Source organism: Solanum lycopersicum, chromosome 12 (assembly GCF_036512215.1).
Source record: "Solanum lycopersicum chromosome 12, SLM_r2.1".
NCBI classification, from domain to species: domain Eukaryota; kingdom Viridiplantae; phylum Streptophyta; class Magnoliopsida; order Solanales; family Solanaceae; genus Solanum; species Solanum lycopersicum.
The window spans coordinates 6,110,464-6,137,261 of record NC_090811.1 but is presented as its reverse complement, the minus strand read 5'-3'; the positions used below and the strand labels follow the sequence as shown (position 1 = coordinate 6,137,261).

Sequence of the window (26,798 nt, the reverse complement as noted above, 5' to 3'; positions counted from 1 at the left end):
ATATATATATATATATATATATATATATATATACTAAATAATGGTAATTAACTTGTCATTAAATTATACACATTATGATGTGTTTGGGTAAAGACAAATAATTAATAGAACAGGTAAAGGGTGGGGGTCAATGTGAATTTAATAAATTAAAAAGTAGATTGGGAAATACATCATGTAAACGTTAGGCTGACGTTAGAACCATATTTTTAGAATAAAATAAATAAATAAAATCATCTTTTATTTTGACTTTCCCAATTTTCAATTAACTAACATCCCCTATAAATGTGCTCACTAATTTACACACAAAACCATATTGTATAAAAAAAATAAAAACATTATCATCATAGATTTTTTTTTTTTAAAAAAAAAAATGCCTCCGCGTTCTATCGTCAAGAAATTTCTTGCAAGGCCTCAACATGAAGGATTTGGTGCCATTGTTAGACGAAGCATCGGAAGGTACGTCAATAATATTATACTATATATATAATATTAAATTTTTTTTTCTTTACGTATATCGTAAATATTGAAAATTTTGATACTGTCATTTGCTACGAACAATGCACATTCATGATCACCAAGAGGATTAATTTTTGATTTTTTTTTCAGGTTTGAGTTGAGATATTTTGATCCTTTTCTTGTTTTGGATGAATTCTCAGTTTCTGCTCCTGCTGGTTTTCCTGATCATCCACATAGAGGTCACATTCTAATCATTAATTCTTCGCGATTTTAAGTTATATACGTTATCAATTTACTTAAACGATATTTATTATATGTTAAAATTTATAATCTTGAAAATATATTCCGGAAGACTATTATTGATCTAATGGGTATATAATTTATATTCTAATTTTTTTTTCTTTACTAATATTATTTAATTTTTGTACTTTGTGTATTTCTTAATTTTACAGGCTTTGAAACGGTCACATACATGTTGCAGGTATTTTATTTTAATTAAAAAAAAAACTAAATACAGACATAATCATAACTTTTTCCATTTATGGTCGTGTTCATACATTGTTAATGTGAATTGTCAAACACTAAAAATAATGAATTACTGTAATAATTAATAAATTTATTTCTACATTATGAAAGGTAGTAGTTGAGAAGATGTGATTGTCTCTAACTTCTAAGAAAACAAATAATACGGTACCCACTTGTTTAATAAAAATAAATAAAAAATCAAAGTTTGGTTAATTATGAATCAATTAAGAAAAATTCAACTAATTATTTATTATGGAATATAAATATCAATGCTAATTAAGGAAGTCTTTTTTTTTTTGGGTAATGTATTACTTAATTATTTTCAAACTTTTTAACTTACTTTTGATAAAGATTATAATTACACAAAATTGAACCAAAGGAATATTTAAACCCACGTATTTTAAAAAATATATTACTACCAAACAATTTCTAACCTATTTAATTCTTTTAAAAAAAATTAAATTTTTCTTCTTCTTTTTTTTTAAAAAAAAATTCAAATCAAGTTAAAAGGATTCACATGATATTTCATTTATTTATTTTGAAATAAAGAATAATAATAATGACGCATTTAGTACGTATAGTGCTTTTGTGTGGTGGAGCAATGGCTGAAAAAGTACATAATTATAGCATGCTTCTTTCTTCTAGAAGAATATATAATAAGTAATGAGAAAATTAATCAGTGTTTTCAAAAATGATTTTGGGACGAGTCTTGGGATGGGGAGTATCAAAAACGTTCTGACACATAAATAAAAGCGTTTATATGGCGCAAGTCCTAAAATTTGAGGTGTAAGTTCGAGCATAAAAATGTAAGTCATGAACGTAAAAATGTATTCTCGTGCATTTTTTATTTATATTTTTGAACTTTTTTTTGCTTTATAGCAAATTTTTATTATTGGTGTAACGATATCTCTCAAATAATAATTATAATACTTTTTTCTTCATTATTAATTATTAATACTTATCTCGAATAAAAATCAGACTATAAAATTGAATATACAGCAGACTACATCCCCATAGATCTATAAGACTTACGCTCCGTGTCTTGGACTTATGCCTCGCCCTATACTGTATAAAACGTCTCGCTTCACGCCCCCGCCTTTTAAAACACTGATCTTAATATAGTTTACTAGGTTACTTAATCATAATTAATATATAGTTTTAAAACAATTAAGTAATAATTTTGGTATTGTAGGGAGCTGTGACACATGAAGATTTTGAAGGACACAAAGGTACAATTAAAGCTGGTGATTTACAATGGATGACTGCTGGAAGAGGAATTGTTCATTCTGAAATGCCTGCAGCTGAAGGAACTCAAAAGGGTTTACAATTGTGGATTAATCTCTCCTCCAAACATAAAATGTATGCATTATTATTCCTTCTATTTTATAACCAAAAAGAAATAATTAAACTTTTATACATCGATATACTTCCTCTTTTTTTTTTTTATCACATCATCTAAAAAATAATTATTCGTAAGTTTCCGTCTGTCCCAGGGCACCTTTTTACAAGAATTACAAGTGGAAATACAGACAGAGTGAAACATTTCTATATGCAATATAAATACCAGTGAAATTACAATAAATATCAAATTTTGAGCTCTTTTTTTTTAAAAAAAAAGTAGTAAATTCAAAAACGTTTTGAATCCATAATATATATATATATATATATATATATATATATATATTGAATCCGTCTAGAAGTGCTAAAGAATTTATCTTCAAGTAAATTCAAGATTTAGTAGCTTTTGGTCATTCATAAAGGTCAAATCTCGATCATGCCTCTATGTGAATTTATACTTTGTATACGACAGGATACAACCGCGATACCAAGAGATACAAAGTGAAAGCATAGCAGAAGTCACAAAAGATGGGATCAAGGTGAGAATCATAGCAGGGGAATCACTAGGAGCAAAATCAGCTATATATACAAGAACACCAACAATGTATTTGGATTTCACTTTAAAGCAAGGATCACATCTTCAACAACCAATACCAAAATCATACAATGCATTTGTATATGTCTTAGAAGGTGAAGGTATTTTTGGGCCTAATGAAGAATCATCATCAATAGGACCACATAATCTACTTCTATTAAGTGGTTTTGGTGATGGACTCGACGCGTGGAACAAATCAACTAGACCATTAAGGTTTATATTGGTTGGTGGTGAACCATTAGGTGAACCAGTAGCACAATTGGGGCCTTTTGTGATGAATACACAACAAGAGATTGATCAAACTGTTGAAGATTTTGATAATTATACTAATGGTTTTGAAAAAGCTAAGCATTGGAGGTCACAAGCTAGAATTGGACTTGATTATTAGTGTCAAAAAATGATTAAAATAGTTAAATTAACTTTTGTAGTAGGTTTAAAATAGTCCTTTTTATATTACTCGAGCAATTTCAATCTTTTAAGTTTATCAAAAGCTTATAATTTTTGCCTTCATCAGATATTTATCAAACAAGGTAAAAATAAAAAGATATATCAAAGGCACTCACGATTCACAAAGTACATATTTTGTGCTTTATATTGTTTTTTTTAATCTATTTGAAGAATATGATACAATCATTCCATAATTTAAAAAAAAAAGAAAAGATTTTAACAATTAGAATTTGAGTCTCCCATTTTCTTAGCAAATGATAAAGCTCATTTTGGCATGTCCCCCACTGTACAATGATCCATCATGTTGTTACATTTTTATTTTATTTTATATTATAATAAGATGGGGGATTAACTAAAATATTGTAAACTCCAGAAAGAAGAGTTAGTTATCTATATATTATATTGAGAAGACTTTATTAAAGTTGTTTTTTTAATCTTATATTAATTATTTAGAATGTTTTCTCTTAACAATTAAATGTCATCATTAAATTCTACGACAGTCTTATCTAATTTTACCTTATACAAATAATTTCCACTCTCTCCTAACAAGAATATTCTTATTATCCGATAAATGATATTCTTTTCCCTTTTCAACGAATCTTATTCACACATTTTTTAACATATTTTTTTTGGCATTAAATAATAAAAACACAAACACACCATCTGAAATTACTTAGAGTGCCCCAATATCCTACAAAATTGGACATCCACCATTTTAATTTGTGGTGTATTCTCAATATGAAATACTATAAATAGGAGAATTAATAACATAACCAAATCGTCCAAAACAACAAAACACAAGCAACAAGCACTTTACTTTTTTTCAAAAAAAATTCAAACGTGAAACAAAGCACATACAATTTTTTTATAAAAAAAAATAAAATGGAAGCATCGAAGAAGCTTGTTGCGATATTTCTCGTTTGCATCGTTATGATTTCATCATCTGTACACGTCTCCATGGCTGAGGGAGAAAGTAACACAGAGAAATTTAAAAAAGCATTTACCGCTGTTGCAGCTGAATACACAGTTTGTTACAATATATGTCAAAAATTATGCTCCGATGCAGGATTTGGTTATACACATTGTGAGATGAAGTGCGATGAAGATTGCACAGCTAGACTGCTCAAAGGTATATAACGTACCTTAAAAGATCACTCTATGTTTTGTTTGATGGACGAAATCTTCTTATTTCAAAATCAATTTTACTATATGTTATACCATTTTAACGTATAATAATAATAAATTGGTTATGATTTTCTAACACGTTAATATGTTCTATTTTTACAGATAGACTCCAAAACATGAAGAATTAAAGCCTTGGAAATGGACCAAAGGATGCAAATGTAGGGGAAGGAAACAAAATAAAACAGTGGTTTTTTTGAAATTTTATTTATACTAATTCATTAATTGACCACTGTAATTGTAATTTTTAAGATTCAATATAATTGTTTCGTTCTCTAATTATTGGTGTTTCTCTCAAGTCAATTACAATTTCATTTATTTTTTTAATTTTATTTTATGTGTTCTTACTCTTCTTCATATGTTTATATTGGGCAATATTATATTCCTTTGATATACATAATGTCGCTATGCTTTGAAATATTTTAAAATATCATTATAAAAAGTAAGAAGTTCAAAACCACAGGATTTATTTTTTTTTGCTTAATATTTAAGGGTACAATGGAAATAACAACCAACTTTACTCTTAAAATGATAATCATTTTGGGATAATATTTTTGAGTTAATCCAGCGTAATTTTATAAAGTAGGGTAATTGTATGAGAAGGGTAAAATATACATAAATTTTATTCCTATCTGAATGGGTAGAAGATGGGTTCTGATATGCTAATTAAGCGACTATTAATTTGAGATTAAGGAAAAATTATATATAATATTCACACTTCCTTATGTAAGATCTACCAGCAAAATAATATTTATCGAGGAGTTCCAAAAAAAGAATCTCGATACATATAAACGATTGAACTTTATGAGATCGAATCTCAAGAAAGAAGCGGGAAGGAAAGTTTGGTTGTACGTTTTCTGGGAATAATGCCTCCTTTCTCTCTCCCCCAAGGACTCAGTCTGTCGGGTATAATTCCCAACGGGGGATCTTTTGTTTTTCTTTTTTATTTCGCATTTCTCATCAAAGAAGCTTAAAGCCACTTGTTATATTATAATGTATTATGGAGTACTAAAGAAAAACTTTATTGCATATATATTTAGAGTAATTTATGTTGTCTCAATAAGGACTAGTCCAATCTCTTTTTAACACTGCTATAAAATTTTGGCAACAAACACATTACCAAAGGATTAACATAATTTTAGACTAATTACATTCTTAATATTTAACTAATTGACCTTATAAACGAAACATAGGCTAATTATTTTTTTAGAAGAAATGAAACTTACCTGCAAAATGGAGATACAATTGCACAAAAATGGTCTTACTGAGATCAAAAGATGACAAGATCAGCAAGAAGAATGGTGAGGCAGGATGTGAAAACGCCGGCTACAACTGAGGATTGACCGGTTGGAGAGGTGGGAGCTGCACTAGCTGTAGACTCATTGCGAGCAGTAGGGGTAATCTTTGCAACAGGAGGTAGAGGTGGCTCAACCACATCACTTTCCGTAAGTATTGGGCTGGGAGCTTCTGCTGGTGGCAAAGATTGACGAGACATGAATTGTTGGAGAACTCCAGGACTAACAAGGCTAAAATACATTGGTGGGACTTTGTAATGCAAACAACGGTTCCCTATAACCCAGCACATGAATATATCTCAGTATTGAATCACAGGGTAAGTCCATACTTGCCCATATCAGTGCTATTTCCGAATATAATCACTACATGCCCAAAGCAGTAGTATTTTTACTTTGATACACAAGAAAAAGCACCATATGGCAGATTGCAGCTTACTTTCACAGGTAGACGGAAAAATTTTATTCAGTAATAACATGATGCATGTGCATGGATTTCAGATAATGCATAAAAATGAGGGAACGATAAAGAGAAGTTAATGCAATGAAAGTATAGAAATTACTTACTTCTGTATCTAGCAGCCGTGCGAGGGAAATCTGTTATAATACCGTCAATGCCAGCTCCAACAAAATAATTGTTTATCTCTACAGATGAATCTGAGAAAAAATCCCATGGTTGAGACACAAACTCATTGTTAAAGTGTTGAACGTATACTGAGAGATTTGATGAGTGCAGTTTCTCCACCACATTTGTTTTCCCAACAAGAAATTGACTCTCACTTGGAAAAACAGATTTCTTGGTTAAAATTACAGAACTAGCAAAGCTCCTGATCTCGGATATAGTTGAGCTCTCAATATCACTGATATCATCAGCAACCCTATAAACAAGTTCATAGCGTTTTTTCTTAAATTCTTTCAGAACTGAACTGTCTTTTGATTGGATCATAACTTTCTTCGCTGTCTGATTATTATAACCAGCATTCCTTAAGGCTTCAAGAACAGCATCAGTTACACCAAAACCCTGATTTGCCAGGTAAGCTGCATTCTGCACAAGTTCCAGAAAATCGACAGATAAAATGAATATGTATGGAATTATGTTGCTTCCTTCTGGCACTAAAATTTTGCTTCTTAAAACAAACTGAGAAAAATGTCATTTATTTCGATGCCAGTCAAATATTTTACAAGCACAACCTTATTGCTTATTAGCCCTAAACAGGATCTAAAATAGGAAACTGAAAAGCAATTGTAACTGAGTATTGCATCTAAGAGAAATGCGCTGTCTTTTCCATTTTGGAATTTTCCATCTCAATGCATTATTTTTCCAGCCCTTAGTGCCAATTGCAAGCAAAACACAAAACACAAGAGCAAAAAGGATTTATTCTATTAAGGTAAAATCCATCATGTCAACCACTGAAGTTAAAAATCATTGCATCCATATTCCAAAAGATGTTCTTTGCTTTCATGGAATATTAATTACCTTTTACGGACTGTTAAAAATTTAAGTCATCGAATAAAGCTACTGCAGAACGGATATTAGCATTTAGATGTAATATGGACTTAACATTTGCTGATACATGATGTTGTTGGTATTAACAACGTCAACAGAACCGGCAATAAATAAACTCACCTCTATGCTGATCATGACACCAGATACAGTTGTGGCATTTTTTGCATATGTCAAGAATTCCATCAATGAAACAAAGTTTCCCTCATTTCTGGCTTTTGGATTTCGGTACAATCTAAACTCTAACCATGGGTTTGTTATTTCCGCTACAAGAAATTACAGCATGTTAAGTACATTAGTTAATATCTAGAGCAATTTGATGGTTAACATTTATGTTAAGCTAGAAGTTAACCTTATTAATGTAAAGAGAAAGGAATAGACTATGTCACTAACTCGAATAACTGATCAGTATCCGGAAATGTATATCTACATTTTCATACGCAAGCAAAAAAATATGGCAATTCACAAGCTGATTTCTTGTGATAAGGTTTTGAATTCAACCCATTAACTTAAAGATGCGTCAACAACTATGTCACTAACTTGAATAACTGATCAGTATCCGGAAATGTATATCTACATTTTCATACGCAAGCAAAAAAAGATGGCAATTCACAAGCTGATTTCTTGTGATAAGGTTTTGAATTCAACCCATTAACTTAAAGATGCATCAACAACTTTTGTCTTTACACATACTATCTTCAGCTTCCAGAAAACTTGAAGTCGGTATATGTTTAGTTTGAAAAATGTAAGATAGTATAAAGGAAAGTAGATTAACTTACGTTTCAGGCTCTTAATCTCATCCCAAGTGAGGTTAAAGGTGAATATTCCATTAGTTATGTTCAGTTCTGGGACAGTACTAGCAATATTGATGAATGGCGATCGAAAAACTGTAGTCTTATCTATCAAATTAATAGAGCCCAGGCAGAAGGGTATTCCATCCTTTGCCATTTGAACAGGACAGTCAAGAACATCAGCACCATCCGAAGCAGCTTTTGTATATGCCAAATCAGTACAACCCGGATAGTCTCCACTTGCTCCTTCAGATGTGATAACCAGAAGCTTTTCTGTAGGCCAACAGGAAAATGGAGAAAGAGTGAAATATAACATCTTGTACAGAAGAACAACTAAGTCCTAGTCAAGATATGAGCATGGTCACGTCCTTGCACAAAGCTTTAGAAGTGCTAGCTCGGATTCTCATGACTCGATAAGGTTATTTTCTCTTGAAAAGCTATGGTTTCTCCAAGACAATATAATTCTCAATTTCTTTGCTTACTCTTTCATATAAGACTCTCTCTGGAATAGTAATTTGAAACCAAGCTCATTTAATTAGACAAGAGAATTGATCTCAAACTCAAAATTTCTCAAATCAAACCTTTTCCAGTCCATTTTAACCTTGAGTATAGTACTAGCTCATAAGTTTTGCAGGATAATGGTTCGCACTTCCATATTTCGGGTATAAAAGCCATCTAGTGAGCAAAACAACATTCACCGGTCTAACAAAAATAAGATCGTATATTGGTAGCTTACCTTGAGGTTTATCATTCTTATCCAAATGAGTAAAGCAATCTGCAATATTACAAGAAGTATAAGAACAATGAAGAGTATCACGGTCGAAAGAGAAATAGCACAGAGCTTCAACACCAACTGAAAATATTCATGAATATAAAATGCAAAAAAAAGGTCCTGTCAGATACTCAAATCTAAGCGATTACAGAGGCAACTGCAATCACCTCCATCTTATCCACCGCATTTACAAATCTAGCGTGTCCAAGGTCTGCTCTTTGATATCACTATCAGTGATCATTTATCTCAAAGAATACAAAGTAGTATTTACTTTTCCTTTTCATGTCTATTTTTTATACTCAAATTAGGGTAAGGACAAGCATATCGCCTCAAAACCAGTTATTGGACTTTATAGTGGCCTCCCACTCTTATGAATTTGACTTTATATATCTCACATGTGTGTAGAAACATTTATATTTCTGTTCCTCTAGGATTAGGCTATGCATTTTCAAAGTCCAACACACCCTGATTGCAGTTCCACTAACTACTCAGGCCTTGTAAACCAGCACAATTTCCTCCAGAAACTTTGAAGTTGCCTAGATTTACTTTGCACCAAGGACACAATAAGATATTCAAAAGCAGGAAATAATTGTTGAGAAATGCATGAAACTCTGAGACTGCACAAAATTGAAGATATCTACAACAAGTCATCAGTATTCACAGCCAAGTTATTTACTAGAATTAGCAACTAAAATTATGAAAGCAACAATAAGAGCACAGAGATTCTGTTATTCATCAATTGTAGTGTGGTTACCTATTGTCGCTGATGGAGTTACTGGAAAGTCAGACAGAACTCCATCAACAGAGAAGTTGCCATTGTCAACGAAGGACAAATACTCAGATGTGGGATCATAGCTGTAATTGTAAGCAAAAGGCACATCATTTGCAAACTCCGATGCAAAAATCTGAAGACCTTCTTTATGAGCATCTAAGACAAGTGATGTATATGGTTGTAGGTAGAGTGAGTTATCCACTGGCCAGATATAAGATTTGGGAACGAGAATTCCAGAGGCGAAGGTTTTGATAAATGTGAGGTTCTTCAATAAAGAACCATATGTTTGATTTGTTGAAGGCTCAACATCATCCTGTCCAAGAAACCGGAAAACGAGTTTTGTAACTCGTGGATTGAGTCGAGACAGAATACTTCTGAGGAAATTCACCTCAGGCGATGAAATATAGTTGATCAGAACACCCCTGGTCAGGGATATAATATAACTTTTCATACTCAAATTATGCTGGCTGAAGAAGTTGTCATGCTGCAAAAAGGATTTGCAAAACAAAGAATCAGTAAAAGCAGTACCAACACAAACTCAAGGAAACATTTAGCAAGATCCAATGATATACAACAATATGGTGTAATAACACATTAATTGATAACTTTAAATGAAAAGAATCTGAAATAAATTAAAACCAAACAACTATATCCTTATAAGTGGAAACTTTTCACAACTGAATAAGTACCTGGATGTTCAACCAGAATCCCGGAGGTTTGACTTGGTTTACCACATCCTGGACAGTAAGAATGCTTTGTTGTGATCCATCAAATCTTTGAGTTCGTGAATAAACTCCTTGCTTTACTGTCCAAAAAAGATAAAAGTAATATTTAGTCAGTAGAAACTTCAGTCACCGTAAGTAGCTGCTACAAGCAAAGTAAATAGGTTCAGCCTCCCTATCAAGTCTACGGTTCTCTAGATTATATGAGCAACATAATTTTTCCATACCAGTTTTAACATTTTTACAGCAGGTTTGTTATAAAAGCTGAGTTATTAGACATCATTACTGGTTGTCTTTGATTTAAACATAATAAAACTCATGTGAAGAATCAGAAGTGTATTTCAAATTACTTATGGAGAGAAAGGTTTTATTTCAATTGGATTATAAATACTAGCATAATGTTCTCGAGTACTATGCCAATTCACACTTCACCAAAAGAGTCAACTTTGGAAGATGTGGCCACATTCAGTCCTGGAACGACGGGTTCTTTCTTTTGCAGTTCATCAAGGAGTTGCAAACTACCAGTGGCGCGTAAATAAATTTACATATGGATCCAACATGCTATTTCAAGAAAGAGTAAAAAAATCCAACATGGAAGAACCCTTTATTATTTAGAGGAGGAAAAGGAAAGAAAGAAAGATACTAAATGAGTCAAAGTCCCTGCAAATAAAATTGCTCGCTTATACTTTATATCATAAACCATAGGAAGGGATATTGCAGCAAAATTGCTATTCTTGGATGCTGATTCCGAATCTTGGACTTATAACATGATATATATGTGGAACATATTTGGACTTACAGGTGACATGCACGAGATCTTTCAAATTGTAATCTATAGAGAACCATCCTTGTGTTGGAACTCCATTCACTAAGTATTTACTCTTCTTATTTTTGAAGTAAAAATCAATGTCAGAAGCATTGTCGAGCTTGAGGTCAGGAAAACAGATGCCAACCCCGTCTTTAGTAAGCTGCACATCACACCAAATAATCGCATTGGGCAAGCTAGTTTCCAATCCCATAATATATGCATCATAGCTTGAATCAGGCAATAATCCAGAAAATCCACCACGGGCTATAACTAATGGTGCATTTCCTGCAAACAAGAAACAAAAACACTATAATAACTATGAAACATCGTACAAAATACGGAAGGCAAACTAACTAAATTTAGAACTACTATTTTTCTTTTTGCAACTACATGCTTTCCTGGAATAAGAAAGCGTGAAGGTGACTTAACTACTTTTATTGGAATAACTTTTCACTTGAAAACTATTTTTAGAATCTCAACTATTACATTCAATAACCATTCATGTAATTTCAATGATGATTGAATCCGATAGTTGAGATTCTAGATAAAGTTTTCATGGTTTCATACATCAATGGCAACTACAGCGGTTGTAATTGAAGTTTCACAGCCATAACACTCAGGGATGAAGGTGACGGATCACAATCATTCACTTCATCTGTCCTGGAGCAGCACAAATTGTTATTCAACTTGTAGGTACAGAAAATTACTCAATATTGACCAGAAACAAGCTCGTATTTATCAATTAGCAGAAATTGTTAACTTCTTATGCAATTTCAGTAAAGCATGTGGATATCTTACAAAATCGTACATTCACATTACTGCAAACCGTTCAAACAGTGAATAACTTCAAAAATCGAACTTGGAGGCTAATTTTTAAAAAATCTCAATTTCCTGAACTAAAATCCAAACATTTCCACTCCGAAAATTGCTCAACTGACTCAATGTTGACAAAAAAGAAGCTTCAAACTTGAGGAAGTAATTGGAAGGAAAAGAAGTTACCGTTTAGTGTGAGCCATTTCGTCCTATTAACTCCTTGAGCAGCAACTGAGAAGCAGGTGAGGAGAACAAATGACCATGAGAGAGACCGGAGATTCCACATTGCCGGCGACAATTACCGGAGAAAGTTTCGCCGGAAATGTGAAATATATTTGGGTTCGACAGAATGATGAAGGAAAACGAAAGAGGTTTTAGCAATTTTAAAAAGTTGCAAAGTGTTGAGAGTTTATAAGAGAAGTTACAAAAGTTTTTAGTTTTTTCGAGCTGGCGTTGTTTAATCATATTTAGAAACTATAAGCATAATTAAGCATTTTAATTAAATGGAAGTCATAGTAATGGAAGCTCTCACATATCCCCACTTAACTTGTCTTTTACCTAGCAAAATTACTCTCTCGTTTTAAATAATATTTTATTCTACTGTATCTATTTTATTCTTGTTATAATTAAATATGAAAATAAATATTGTTAGAGGAGAGAAAGGATATATTAGAATAAATTTTTACTTTTGTCATATTAAGAGAAAAATATATTTTTTTAATGTTATTACTCATTCTTTCAATTTATTTTTATAAGTCCAAGACTATACATCAATTAATATGAATATTATGATAAAACATTCACCCATGATTCTTTACGAAACATATAAAATTTAAATTGAACAAATAAAGAAGGCATCTCAAAAAATAATTACAAACCCTATTAAGCAATCTAATTATAAATGAAAGTTGTAAGTAATAGAAGTATTGCCCCACTTAAATAATTAGTAATAATTAGTGTTTAATATAGGAATTTGTTATGGTTAGTTGTGACTTTTGACTAGTAGTTAATTAATACAATTACTTATAATTTTCTCTTGCTCCTCTCTTCTTGATGCTTCTTTCAAGACTACCATTCAGCAGAATCTTTTTTGGTTGGTAGAATATGATTGAGAGTGAAATTTATCTCTACTCGATTTTTGTAATAATAATTTAATAAAACATATGACATGTTTTTACATATTTTATCTTAGTTTTTTTTCCTGATAAATTAGTATGATTTATAATATAAAAGGCATGATATATAAAAATAATCTTGAACTTTAAGTTGGTATAAGTACACACATAAATGTGTATAATATTGAACAAATAGACACATTCGTCTTACACAGCATTCTAAATACATGACAATTTTGTGTCCTATGTAGCATCTTACTTGTATTATGTCATATAGGATATGAATGTTTACTTTTAATTTTATACAAGTTTAAATATTTACTAGTATACACTCAAATTTTGAAGGCATAATTATCAAATGAATAAATTAGAGTCATATTTATATATTATGTATACGGTAAATAAGGACGAACTTAAAATTTTTAAAAATGATGGGAGCATTATTATCTTTAATATAGTCATGTCAATTGCTAGCTATAAAATTTGGCATGCAAATCTTGTGAATCTTTTACAAGAGTAAATGGATGCAACAACATTTGTACCCCTAAATTGAAATCTTTCATAGGTGTTGAAGTCCCTCCAATTTTATTTGTGCTTTTCTCTTCAATTGTGTTTCTTAAAAAGGATTTTTGTTGCGATAATTGCTATTTGACCTTTGATTGTTGTTTTGTTGTTGAATTTGACTTCATCATTGAACCATTCAAAAATCATTGAACATTGGCTTCATAATTGCCATTTGCATCTACCATATATATCTTCTTCGGTGATGGTTACTTACTCCACTCCAAATCTGAAAAATGGGCATGTTTTTGGGCGATCATAGATAAGATCGATCATGGATCGAAGAACAAAACTTTACGATAAATTTTTTTTATTCCCATTCAGAATTAAAAACTTAAGCAAAAGTAGTGTTGAGGGTACCGTCTTTATGTGATGTTAGTGGCGGAATTAGGATTTTCACAAAGGGTGTCCACATGTTAAAGTGAATCTGCTCTTCTTAAAAAGTGGAAAAAAAATTGCTAGTAGTGAAATCCGAACACATAGACACTTTAATTTTTTGTATCTTTATTCTTTCAAGGCACCTAAAACACTAGGCTACATCATATTGTTGAGTCAAATGTGTCCAAAATATGTTATTTAATCACTTAATTTACCATTTTACCTGTATATACGGTATAATATTTCGACAAAGGGTGTTTAATTACACAAGTATGGCTACGCCACTGGTCATATATCCATGGCCTTTCTTAAAGCTATGTGTTATATCTCATATTCTCTCATTTATATGCGAAGTTTAAAGGACACATAGATGGAATTGAACGAGATGAGAAAATATGTAAATAAACATAACTATAAATAAAAACTGAAATAAGACAAATCGAATGTATAAACTATTAAATAATATCAAGCAAACATAGCTTGTGTTGTGGAAATATCTTCAAACAAGCTCGAAAGTTACTGATGAACAAGTAATGAAATTGCTAGAGACAAAAATTTAGTGTTTGGTAAAAGAATTAAATTGCGTATAATGTGATAAATGCCATGTCTATTTTTATCGTGTACAAACATAAAATCAAATTTCAAATTCAGAAAACAATCACATTCTAATTTACTTTTGAAATTTATTCAATTACATTCAATCATAAATATCATTTCAAATTCTTTGTAAAATATATAATTAAACATAATCATATATTCATCAATCTAGTTTTATTTTTAAAAAGTGAAAAACATTATAAATTTATGATCAAATACTTGCTGATTCCGTAATTTCAGTGACAAAAAACTTTCAAAACCACTCTATTTGAATGGGTTGATTTGCAATAAACCGTTAGTTATTTGAGGTAAAATCATAACCAAATCAAACCATCAACATAATCATCAAAAGTTGTTTTTTTTTTTAAAAAAAAAAAAAACTTTTGAGATACTTTTGTACCTCATGGTTGATAAAAAGAACAAAGTGCATCAATGGCGGTTTTAGGACTCTCAAACAGAGGAGATATATTGTCTTCTTCTTCCAATTCCTTAGAATTTTACCATAAGATTCACTCTTCTTCTGTTCCTACACAGTGGTTCCCTCCGAGGACTCGCCGGAAAATCCTCTACAAACGACACCGTTTCAGCATTTCCAGCTCCTTGTCCTCGAAGAACTCTGCCAAAATTAAGGTTATCGGCGTCGGTGGCGGCGGCAATAATGCTGTTAACCGAATGATCGACAGCGGATTACAGGTAGAGATTTTTTTTTCTTAATTTCCTAAATCTGATTGCACTTTTAGCACAATGGCCATTTTCCTTCAATTGCATTGAGATGGTATCCAGATTTGATTTTTCTGCCTTGGCTTGTTCGAACTCTTTAAAAATATCTGTGTGGGTAATTCGACATGAGAGTCCGAGCAACATAACTGTCACCGTAACAAACTCAACCATGCCCAAATGTACACCCCTATTCATCTGTTAACATCTTCATTTCACATGATAAATCTCAACATTTCATGTCCAATTATAGGGTGTTGACTTCTATTCTATGAACACGGATACTCAAGCATTGTCGCAGTCTACAGCTGAGAACCCAATTCAAATCGGAGAGCTTCTAACTCGCGGACTTGGTTTGCACCTTCTTGTCTTTCTGTAAAAAAATTTATTCTTCATAAGCTCTCTGAAAAACAATTTTTTTTGTAAACTAAGCATATATTTAAACACTTATGGGTAACTTGATATATTGATATAAGTCACGTCTAGAGATGCAGGTACGGGTGGAAATCCTCTGTTGGGTGAACAGGCAGCAGAGGAGTCGAAGGAAGGCATTGCAAATGCTCTTAAAGGTTCGGATATGGTGTTTATAACAGCAGGCATGGGCGGAGGTACAGGATCTGGTGCTGCTCCTGTTGTTGCTCAAATAGCTAAAGAAGCAGGTTATTTGACTGTTGGTGTAGTCACGTATCCATTCAGCTTTGAAGGACGCAAAAGATCTTTGCAGGTAAGTGCCATATTCATCATATTTGAAGCAGCTAATTATGTCTGTTCCATGCCGGACATCTAAATCTGTGGAGTCCATCCATATTTTTTGGTCTAACATTTGCTACTCCATTGCTGCAAGCAACAATTGTTGAAAATGAATATTGACAATAAGTTGGTGAAAAAGAAATTGGCGTAGGAATTGAAAATAAAAGATTTGGAAGTTGGCAAATTGGTAAGATTTGCAACTTTCTTTTGAAATTTTGCTACATTTGTCTATGTCGTTAGTGACATAGGCATGGTTTTCTCTTCCTATAAATAGAACATTTTTGTTCATTTGTAGAACACGCCAAGTTAGATAGAAAAAAAATATTTGAGAGCAAAGTGAGGTATTTCATAGACCATATAAGAAAAATAGAGCGTGCGAGATATTTTTGTAAGGTGAAAATCAAAAGAGTGTTGTTCCTTTTGAATGTGTTGTAGTCACTTTGAGTATTGTATTTGTGACTACACAGTTCACTATAGTGATATCAGTTCCTCTTGACCTGTGGTTTTTCCCTTATTTAAAAGGTTTTCGCGTATAATTCTTGGTATCATTTTTTCCCCATTTTTTGGACCATATATATACATTTATGTGTTAATCCGCGTTTTCCCAACAAACAAGTATCAAAATCAAGGTTTTATCTGAGTAAGCATTGTGGTTATAGCACAATCTGAACCTCCACATCAGAAAAGATTTACTTTGGTTGCAATAACTATATCTTTTGAGGGGAAAAGGATGGAAGTCAACACAAGAAGAATGGTTGCTTTGAATGGTGTCAATTATGTCATTCAGAAGGGAAAATGGAATATCTATTTTATGTCAAGAATTTTTACAAACAAGTATGAAATAGATGAAGAGTGGAAAATGTTGCACAAATAGATTTATGGATTCATTAGGCAATGAGTTGATGATCATGTGTTGAACCATATATCTGGAAGGCACATGCTCGAACCCTATAAAAGTATCTTGAAAGTTTGTATGCTCAGAAAACTGGCAATAATAAAATGTTCTTGGTAAAGCAGATGCTGTGAGTTTAAAGTATCATGTTGGTTCTCCGATGACAGACCATCTGAATAATTTTTCGAGGATCATGAACTAATTATTTGCTATGGGCATCAAATTTATGAAGAAACTCAAGGCTTGGTCCCTACCAGACTCTTTGGGAAACATTTAAAACTTCATTGTCAAATTCTTCTTCGGATGGTGTAATCTCTATGGATTAAGACAAGAGTAGTGTCTTGAACAAAGAGATGAGAAGAAAAACTCAAGGTTTTTCTTCGTTAGATGTCCTGATAACGGGCTTCAAGGGGAGAAACAAAACTCGTGTTTTCAGTACAGAGAATCAAATAGGAGCAAATAGGCAACTTTAAAGATATTGAGTGCTATCATTATGGCATGAAAGGGCACACAAGAAAGTTCTGCACGAAGTTGAAAAGGGAGAAAAAATAAAGAGGAAATCAAAAAAGATGGCAATAAAAATTGCCTAGCCACCATCACCATCGAAGATCTTTTACCGTCCTTGATGCAGATATGATAAGTATTACTTGTGATGAACCAAACTTGGTTGTGGACACTGGTGCTGCATCTTACGATTTTTCTTTTTCTATACTCCTGGTGATTTTGGAACCTTGAGTAGGGGTAATGAGATTGTTTCTAGAGTGGTGGGTATTAGTACGAGTAATGAGACTATTTGGAGACTAGTGTTAAACCTAAACTAGTTTTGAACAATGTGAAACATGTTCCTGCACCAGATTTCTGTTGGTGTTTTGAATGATGAAGGATATGTTAGTACCAACGGTGATGGAAAATAGAAGCTCATTAAGGGTTCTTGGTTGTGGCTCGTGGTTACAAATGTTATGGTCTATACTGAAATACGGCTTCTGTTTGTGTTGATATGGTGAATGCGGTTGACACAGATAGGCCTTCAATGTTATGGCAGAAGAGGCTTTGCGACATCGGCATTAAAGGACTTAATGTTCTAGCCAAGAAAAAATTATTATCAAATTTTCAAAGTGCGAAATCAGAAAAGTGTGAGCACTGTTTGGTTGGTAAGCAAAATGGAGTTTCTTTTAAGTTTAATCCTCCTTTGATAAAGACAGAGTCATAGAGTTGCTCAAGTCGGTGCACTCTAATTTATGTGGTCCAATGAAGACAAGGACATTGGGTGGTGCACTCTACTTTGTCACTTTTACTGATGACTGCTTGAGAAAACTTTGAGTCTATGGCTTCAAGACTAAAGACCAAATGTTATCTTCAAGCAGTTTCAGGCCGTAGGGAAAACGCCGACAAGTACAAAAATATACATATGGTCAAAATAATAAAAATAAAATGAGAAAATAATGACACCAAGTATTTTTACGTGAAAATCCTTTTAAACAAGGGAAAAATCACGGATCAAGAGGAGCAACTGATATAACTATAACAAGAAATTCTTACATTGTGTAGTCACGAATACAATATTCAAAATGACTACTACACACTTAAAGTAATAACACCCATTTGATTTTCCACCTTACTAAAAATATTGCTCACGCTCTTTTTTTCTTCACAGCTATTTTCTTGTATAGTATATTGGAAACCTCACAGCTCTCTATATTTTTTTTCTCTGTGAAAAAACATTCTATTTAAATGAAGAGAAAATCATGGATATGTCACTAATGACATAGACAAATGTAACAAATTTTAAAATAAGGTTGCAAATCTTATCAATTTGTCAACCACCAAATCTTTTATTTTCAATTCTTGCACTAATTTCTTTTTCACCAATTTGTTGTCACTATTCATTTTTAACAATTGCTTGCAACAATTGAGTAGCAAAAGTTGACCAGAAAATATGGGATGGACTTCCACAAATACTAGTTTGTTGGGAAAACATTTTCGATTTGTACAGTACTAGGTTTGGCCGCTAGTCTTAATATTGAGATTGAGCAGATGGATGTGAAGATGACTTTCCTTCACGGTGACCTAGAAAAAGAGATTTAACTGAAACAACCTAAGGGGTTCAAAGTATATGGTAAACAAAATTTTGTGTGCAAACTCAGAAAGAGTCTTTATGGCCTAAATCCAGGTCCTAGACAAGTGGTACAAGTAGTTTGAAGCAAGTTATAAGAAGACTTAATTGGATTATTTGTGTATTTGTAAAAAAAAAGTTTGACAATGATTTTATCATCCTCTTGTTGTATGTGGATTATATGTTAATTGTGGGCAGGAATACTTCCAAGATTGGGGTTGAAGAAAGAGTTGTGTAAGTCTTTTGCGATGAAAGACTTGGTTCATGGCAACCAAATTTTGGGCATGAGAATTACTCGATCTAAGAGATGAAAGGAAAATTTATTTGTCGCGGAAGAAGTACATTGCTTGTTAACACGCCTCTTGCTGGTCAAATGAAGTTGAGCAAGAAGATGTGTCCTACAACTAGGGAGGAAAAAGAAAGCGTGGTCAAAGTTCCATATTCCTCCGTCGTTGGAAGTCTAATGTATGCAATTGTATGCACTAGACCTAATATTGCTCATGCAGTTACTGTTGTTAGCACATTTCTTGACAATCCAGGAAAAGAGCAGTAGGAAGCTATGAAGTGGATACTTAGGTATCTTAGAGAAAGCTTAGATGAATGCGTGTGTTTTAGCGCATCAGATCCAATCTTGAAGGGCTATACATATGCTGGTATGGCAAGTGACCGATAACAGGAAATCTACTACAGGATATTTGTTTACTTTATCGGGGGAGCTATATCATGGCAGTTGAAGTTGCAGAAATGTGTTGCACTGTCTACAACTGAAGCTGAGTAAATTGTGGTTGTTGAAGCCGGCAAAGAGATAATATGGCTAAACTGATTTCTTCCAGAGCTTAGTTTGCATCATATGAAGCATATTGTCTATTGTGACAGTCAGAGTACAATAGTCTCGAGCAAGAACTTCATGTACCATACAAGGACAAAACACATCGACGATAAATATCATTGGATTCGTGAGGAAGTGGAGAGTGAATCATTTCACGTCAAAAAGATCTACAAAAGTGGAAATTCTGCAGATTTGCTGACCAAGACAATATCGAAAGACAAGTTCGATTTATGCAAAGAACTTATGGGTATGAGCTCTCTTTAAAAAAGATGAGATACCTCTTTTTGGTGCATAGGACTGGAGGAAAAATTTGTGGAGTCCATCCCATATTTTTTTGTCTACTTTTGCTACTCAATTGCTACAAGCAATTGTTAAAATTGATAGTGACAACAAATTGGTGAGAAGGAAATCGGTGCAAGAGTTGAAAATAAACGATTTCGTGGTTGACAAATTGGTAAGATTTGCAACCTTTTTTTCAAATTTGTTACATTTGTCTATGTCATTAGTGACATAGGCATGGTTTTCTCTTCCTATAAATAGAGCATCTTGCTTATTTGTAGAACACATCAAGTTAGAGTGAAAAAAAATATTTGAGAGCAAAGTGAGTATTCCATAGGCTATATAAGAAAAAGAGTGTGTGAAGAAAAATAGAGTGTGAGTGCTATTTTAGTAATTTGAAAATCAAAAGAGTGTTATTACTTTTGAGTGTGTTGTAGTCACTTTGAATATTGTATCCGTGACTACACAGTATAAAATTCCTATAGTGATATCAGTTGCTCCTCTTGGCCCGTGATTTTTTCGCACATAAAATTCTTGGTGTTATTATTTTTCCATTTTATTTTCATTATTTTGATCATATACATTTATGTGTTAGTTCGTATTTTTCAACAAAATCCACTGTTTCCATCCCAGTAGAAAAGGCATAGACGTGGGTTTACCACATGTGTGTGTTTTCAGGGATGGGGGTAGGTTGGGATCACCAACCTGTAATGGTAGTTAGGTGGCCTATGGCGAATCTAATGGATTTTGAGTGCACTCTAAGGTAACTTTGTAAGCAGTCTAAACCTCAACAAGATGCTCAAAATTGTACTAACTGGTTGATTTTCTTTTCCATGCTAAATCATATGTTCCCGTTATCGAAAATGCTTTCGTGATTGTAATATGATCTTGGTGACCATTCAGGCTTTGGAAGCAATTAAAAAACTTCAAAAAAATGTTGATACTCTTATAGTAATTCACAATGATCGTCTTCTCGATATTGCTGATGAGCAGACACCACTTCAAAATGCTTTTCTTCTTGCTGATGATGTACTTTGTCAAGGTGTTCAAGGAATATCTGATATAATAACTGTGAGTTCCTTCATTTCTTTCAGTAACTGATACACATGAAATTCTCTTTTGAATTTCATGGTACGCCAGATTCATATAACTAAACTAAACTAATTTTGAATCCATTCTGCTTATTTTCAGATACCTGGGCTGGTAAACGTGGATTTTGCTGATGTAAAGGCAATAATGAAAAATTCTGGAACGGCAATGCTTGGAGTTGGGGCTTCTTCCAGTAGGAACCGTGCTGAAGAAGCCGCTGAACAAGCTACTCTGGCTCCTCTAATTGAATCTTCAATTCAATCTGCAACTGGAATTGTATATAACATTACTGGAGGGAAAGATATAACTTTGCAGGAGGTCAATAGGGTATCCCAGGTGCACTGAACTCAACTCTTTTATGTATTTTGTTTTTCCAAACTTTCAAGAAGTTCTTGAAACAAACCATTTATCCTTCATTTACAAGGCAATATTTGTATAGTGATTTACTTTGAAAAATACGTACCTCACAGGTTGTCACAAGTTTGGCTGATCCATCCGCCAACATCATATTTGGTGTTGTTGTGGATGAGCGTTTTAATGGAGGGATCCATGTCACCATAATTGCAACTGGTTTCACACAGCCCTTTCAGAATACTCTTCTAAACAACCCTCGAGGAGCAAAGCTGGTTGATAACAGCAAAGGAACCACAGAAAGCATGGTATCACCTTATACTCTAAGCTCATCAAACTCTCCCTCCACGAAATCTAAACCACCTGCTCCGAGGTTGTTCTTTTAGCTCCTTCTTAGTTTGCTATCTGTATAAGTCTATGTTCTTTTTTCTCTTGCACTCTACTTATTTGTTCCTTCAGGGGTCAGATTTTTGTTTGCATGTAGCTATAGAAATCATGACAAGGTTTTAGGAGATGCATACCATAATTTGGTGTTCTTCTCTTATAACATGCATGTACTGTAGGTTTATTAGCTGTAACATTTTGTACCAGTTGATTATTTTCTTTCTGGCAACCCAAGTATTCACCAAACTTGGTAGGAGAAGCTTAATTTGTTGCTTTTGTAACTTTCACCTGAACAACTTGTATAGGCCATTACTCATTTGGAAGGGCTCTGTATAGTTTTGGGATATAGCATTGTTGTTGTTTCTTTTCCTTTCAGCCGAGTGGCTTTGTACCTATTCTAATGAAGAATTTAACAAGCTAGGAGAAGCTATGCTTTCCATTCTCCAACTCACCTAGTATATGTTTTTAGAGAAATTAAACTCAGTAACTTCCACTTATAACTAATATTTTTCTTTTACTTTCCACACTAATCAATAACTTTTTTACCTATGACAAATATTCTTATTTCTTTGTTTTGTAAATTATATTCAATTTGTGAACTCATATTACACTCATTTCTCTTTGGCCTTCTCGAAGCTCAGAAAAAGTACATATATTCAATATAGATTTCAAGATCATGGAACATGTCAAATCACACCAGCAATGCATGAAAACACAGCAGAGGGAAGATTTCAAAAGTTTGAATTCTCCCGACTTACACCCAATGTACTAGTTCTTTTTCATTTACAGTTTACCTTCTGTCCGATCCAATTACAGATATCTGATCAACATATATATAACTACAGCAAGTAGTACAATTCCAATCACCGATAAAAGCAAGCACATGCAAGAGCAACCACACTTTGTGCGTTTGTTCAAAATTCCAACCTTCCTCTCCACTCGCTGTTCAATTACCAAGAAAACCAAGAGGAAACACTAGGTCAATTGTGAACAGGGAATTATCACGAAGAGAGTATTAGAAGAAAAAAAATGAAGGAAAGAACTGCATTGCTCTATTAATATCCTGCAGCTTGCACAAACGTACATAAAAGCTGAAAGCTGAAGGATCTCAGCCATATCACCAAGATTCATAAGTATATAACTGCTCTGTTAACATTCATTGAGATCTCTTGCATTTTCCCATCCAACAAAAACATACTCAAACAATCAATGGAATATAGAAGGACAAGCAAACTGGAAAGAAGTATAAAGATAAACTTTTAGTGCAAGTCCACGAAGGACACCCAAAAATTTTCAAGTCTAACTTTTTATTCTCCTAAGAGCCCGGAGTTGGAAGTTCTTTGACTATGAATATTATGTTTTAACATTTTGTCTCTCTGGTGCCTCATTTATACAAAACCTTACCATTCTCAACAGATAGTATTTTGTACCTCAAATGCAAGTTCAAGTATCAGAATAATAGGATATTATCTTTTCTTTTTTCCCTTTTTTATTTAGGGTGCGTTTGGTATGAAGGAAAATGTTTTCCTAGAAAATCTTTTCTTGGAAAACAAGTAGATTTGGGACTTATTTTCTCATGTTTGGTTGGTGCGTAGAAAATATTTTCCGGAAATGATTTTGTGTTTGATTTATTAATGAAAAATATTTTTGATAAACATCTTTTATTTTTACTAGAGTGAAAAATAATTTATGAAATTGAAAATATTTAAAAATAATTTTTTTTTGGATGGTGGTGGTGGTGGTGGTGGGGTAGTAGGTGAGGGCAGGGGTAGAAGTGAAAAAATAAAAATTAGAAGTTGATAGTATTTTTAAAAAAACAAAATTAATTTTTTTTGGGGTGGGGGTGGGTGGGGGCTGGCCGGAGGGGAGGGGGAGGGGGGTAGGAGTTTAAAAATAAAAATTTAAAGTTGAAAATATTTTTAAAAAACAAATTTAATTTTTTGGGTAGGGGTTGGGGTTGGGGCCCAGTGGTAGATGGGTGGCTGATAAAACAAAATTTTAAAATTGAAAATATACTTTTTTAAATTGATGTTTTCCCCCCAAAAAAAGTAATTTGAAATTAGAGGAGAGATTTGGAAAATGTTTTCCTTAATTTTTGAAGGGAAGTCATTTTCCTTAATTTTGAGGAAAATGAGTTGATTTGGAAAACATTTTCCAAAACTTTTGTCCCAACCAAACATGAGAAAATTGGAAAATATTTTCCTTCATACCATACACACTATTACTTTCCACTAAAGCTCCGAAAGAAAATGTGTCAACATCAAATGGGACAGAAAAAAAGCTTCTGGATAAGATTGTGAATTTGAGAAACTTTGTAATTTAGAGACTTTCCCAATCTCCAAAGATCATTGCAGTCCCCACCCCCCACCCCACCCCCTTTTTTAAAATCAATCGTGCAGATTTTTCTTGAGAATGTATAGCCACATTTGCACATTATAAAAGAAAAGAAACATATGTAGAAGAAGCTAATTTCACAGGGGACAGATATAAGCACCAAAATTCTACAGACGGCGGCATATGTTTATGAGAATCCATGGTGCAGAACACTATGTTTAGTAAAAATAGTAAGTTTGTCCTTCCTCATCAATGGGTGTATGATATACCGTGGTTTCACGATATAATTAATACTTTTTCCTTAAGTTTAGTGTGTCCGAAAGTCTTTTTTGTGCTAATTTTGATATAAGTTTCTCTTTGTTTTGCAGGAAATCTGTCCAAAGCTGAATGCGGAGATTTTGAGCGAAAAATGCAGAAGAGACCACCTACGGAGCTAATGACGGTCCGTCGTACCTGTGACGGTCCGTGGGTGGCGGCGTAGAGAAGCTGCTGAAGGAAGATGGGGAAGTCTGACCAAGTGTGGGATTACAAAGCTTGTGACGGTCCGTCATGGCTATGACGGTCCGTCCTGCAGGTTCGTCATAAAGATCAGAGAAGTGATCCCAGTACCCAGATTCCAAGAGTTGAAGTATTTTAAAACGAGACCCTCGACGGACTGTTGTGCTTATGACGGTCCGTCACACTTGCCGTCGAGGGGAATGAAGAAAGCAGCAGAAGAATTGCACCAAGTATGGGACGACGGAGTCCACGACGGTCCTTCATGACCATGACGGTCCGTCGCGTGGTCCGTCGACCCAGCCGCGTTTTGGCAGATTTCCAGTAATTAGAATCCTTGTTTAATTAGGTTTTTATTTTTTTTATAAATAGTTCGAAAAACCTCGTTTTTGAGGTTAGACTCTGTGAGATTAAACATCATATTGTGAGACTTTGTGTCTTGAGTTTTTGATTGTGAGAGATTCTTACAAGTGATTTTTTGGTGATTAATCAAGCAAATTTTTGAACTTTATTCTTTCTCATTGAAGTAAGTACATGAATTCTTGTTTAACATATTTGAATATTGTGTTTATGGCTATGAGGAACTAAACTCCATAACTAGGGTTGTGGGAACCATAGGCAAATAATGAGATAAACCCTAGCTAAAATAACAATTCTAGAATCGTGTCTTGCATGTATTAATAATTCTTTCGCTTAAAAGTCTTTTTAACGAATGATCAACGTTAGAACTCGCCTTAATGCTACTTGCCGGACCAATGAGGTAGATAATAGGAAAAGAATTATTAACGAAGATTTAGTGTATACTATCTAATAGGCTAGTATTGATTGGTACGAAGTAATAACTTAGTCAAATATCGAATACGATGCTTAATATGAGGTAAGGATAAGGGTTAGGAAAGCAACACATGTAGCCGGACCAAGGTGCGGAGTGAGATTTTCTAGATGCCGGACCAAGGATTTAGAAATACATAACTTATCACTTTGCATGCAAGATACTAGGAAAGAATTGTTATAGTTAGAATTATCAAGTTATGAACCTGTGGGGAACACATAAACCCTAGTTACTTTGATTACTTGATTAAAACCCAACATTAAAAGCTGTTAAGTGTCTCTTTCAAGTTCGTTAGTTATTTTTGCTCATTAGGAAATACAAACCCCCTTTTATGCTTTTACTTTCTAAGGAAGTCATCAACCGAACAATAGTAATAACAAGTTGAAGTTATGTCTAGACTATTTTCCTCGTGGGAACGATCCCAACCTCACTAGTTGAGTTATTTACTTGACGCGACCGCTTTACTTCTCATTTGAGAAGTAAGTTTGAGCGTATCAGTGTACTCCAAGAATTGTCACATACCTCTCTTTTCCCATTTTTCTTGTACGACATTAAGTTCTATAGATGAAGATTCAATAAACCATTGAGAGCATAATCAAACTTCTCAGTCTCATTACCTGATTCCATAATGATGCATCACCTGGAATATGTTTGGAATTGAATGGGTGGTGTCAAGAATGGTTATGCTTGAAATTCAAAGGTTGAAAACAGAGGAGTAGACCGTGTGAAGTAGGCTCCTTTATCACCCATTGCACTTAAGGATGAGAGAAATAGAAGAGAGTTTGAAATATTTAAAAGCAACCTTATCTATATTAATGTCACAGTCCTATTTCTTTGGGTCATTTCCTAATAACCTGTTCGAATATCACATTTTTCAGTAGGATTATCCACTCTTTAACATATTTTTCCTTCATATCAATAAAAGGATCAACTTTCTTAAAGCATTCAGCACCCACCCCACCCCACTTCCTCATAAAAACCAACAACAATGAATTTTTTTCTAGATTCATAAGCCACCACATAACTAACTCAAAACATAGTCTACCTTGTATAAATGAGACAAAT

General features: G+C 33.3%; 3 protein-coding genes and 2 long non-coding RNA genes across 7 annotated transcripts; 4 read left to right on the top strand and 1 right to left on the bottom strand.

The window, feature by feature from the left end:
* The first annotated feature begins 254 nt into the window (after positions 1-254).
* Positions 255-3,422, top strand: LOC101268741 (pirin-like protein At1g50590). The gene is made up of 5 exons (XM_004251873.5): positions 255-456; positions 607-695; positions 909-937; positions 2,174-2,340; positions 2,792-3,422. Exons 1-5 carry the CDS (start codon positions 371-373, stop codon positions 3,300-3,302), a joined length of 882 nt encoding a protein of 293 aa, XP_004251921.2. The 5' UTR covers positions 255-370; the 3' UTR covers positions 3,303-3,422.
* Positions 3,423-4,141: 719 nt separating this feature from the next.
* Positions 4,142-4,822, top strand: LOC101247587 (uncharacterized). Its single transcript, XR_011213246.1, has 2 exons — positions 4,142-4,490; positions 4,649-4,822. It is a non-coding gene; the product is annotated as an uncharacterized lncRNA (long non-coding RNA).
* A 719-nt stretch (positions 4,823-5,541) lies between these two features.
* On the bottom strand, positions 5,542-12,421 carry LOC101263187 (glycerophosphodiester phosphodiesterase GDPDL3-like). 2 transcript variants are annotated; one of them, XM_004251855.5, is made up of 9 exons: positions 12,204-12,418; positions 11,196-11,489; positions 10,364-10,479; positions 9,657-10,158; positions 8,867-8,905; positions 8,119-8,403; positions 7,463-7,605; positions 6,403-6,880; positions 5,542-6,112 (listed from the first exon to the last, which is right to left on the bottom strand). In XM_004251855.5, exons 1-9 carry the CDS (start codon positions 12,301-12,303, stop codon positions 5,814-5,816), a joined length of 2,256 nt encoding a protein of 751 aa, XP_004251903.2. In that variant the 5' UTR covers positions 12,304-12,418; the 3' UTR covers positions 5,542-5,813. The 2 variants fall into 2 exon arrangements, with proteins under 2 accessions (XP_004251903.2, XP_025884454.2); XM_026028669.2 differs by having other exon boundaries at positions 5,595-6,010; positions 12,204-12,421.
* A 2,479-nt stretch (positions 12,422-14,900) lies between these two features.
* LOC101265007 (cell division protein FtsZ homolog 1, chloroplastic-like) lies at positions 14,901-22,523 on the top strand. 2 transcript variants are annotated; one of them, XM_004251860.5, is made up of 6 exons: positions 14,901-15,361; positions 15,639-15,738; positions 15,880-16,109; positions 21,152-21,319; positions 21,440-21,673; positions 21,808-22,523. In XM_004251860.5, the coding sequence occupies exons 1-6, from the start codon at positions 15,101-15,103 to the stop codon at positions 22,072-22,074; spliced, it is 1,260 nt and encodes a 419-aa protein (XP_004251908.1). In that variant the 5' UTR covers positions 14,901-15,100; the 3' UTR covers positions 22,075-22,523. The 2 variants fall into 2 exon arrangements, with proteins under 2 accessions (XP_004251908.1, XP_025884345.1); XM_026028560.2 differs by having other exon boundaries at positions 15,015-15,361; positions 21,242-21,319.
* A 1,505-nt stretch (positions 22,524-24,028) lies between these two features.
* LOC138340563 (uncharacterized) lies at positions 24,029-25,412 on the top strand. The gene is made up of 2 exons (XR_011213205.1): positions 24,029-24,636; positions 24,775-25,412. It is a non-coding gene; the product is annotated as an uncharacterized lncRNA (long non-coding RNA).
* The last annotated feature ends 1,386 nt before the right edge of the window (positions 25,413-26,798 follow it).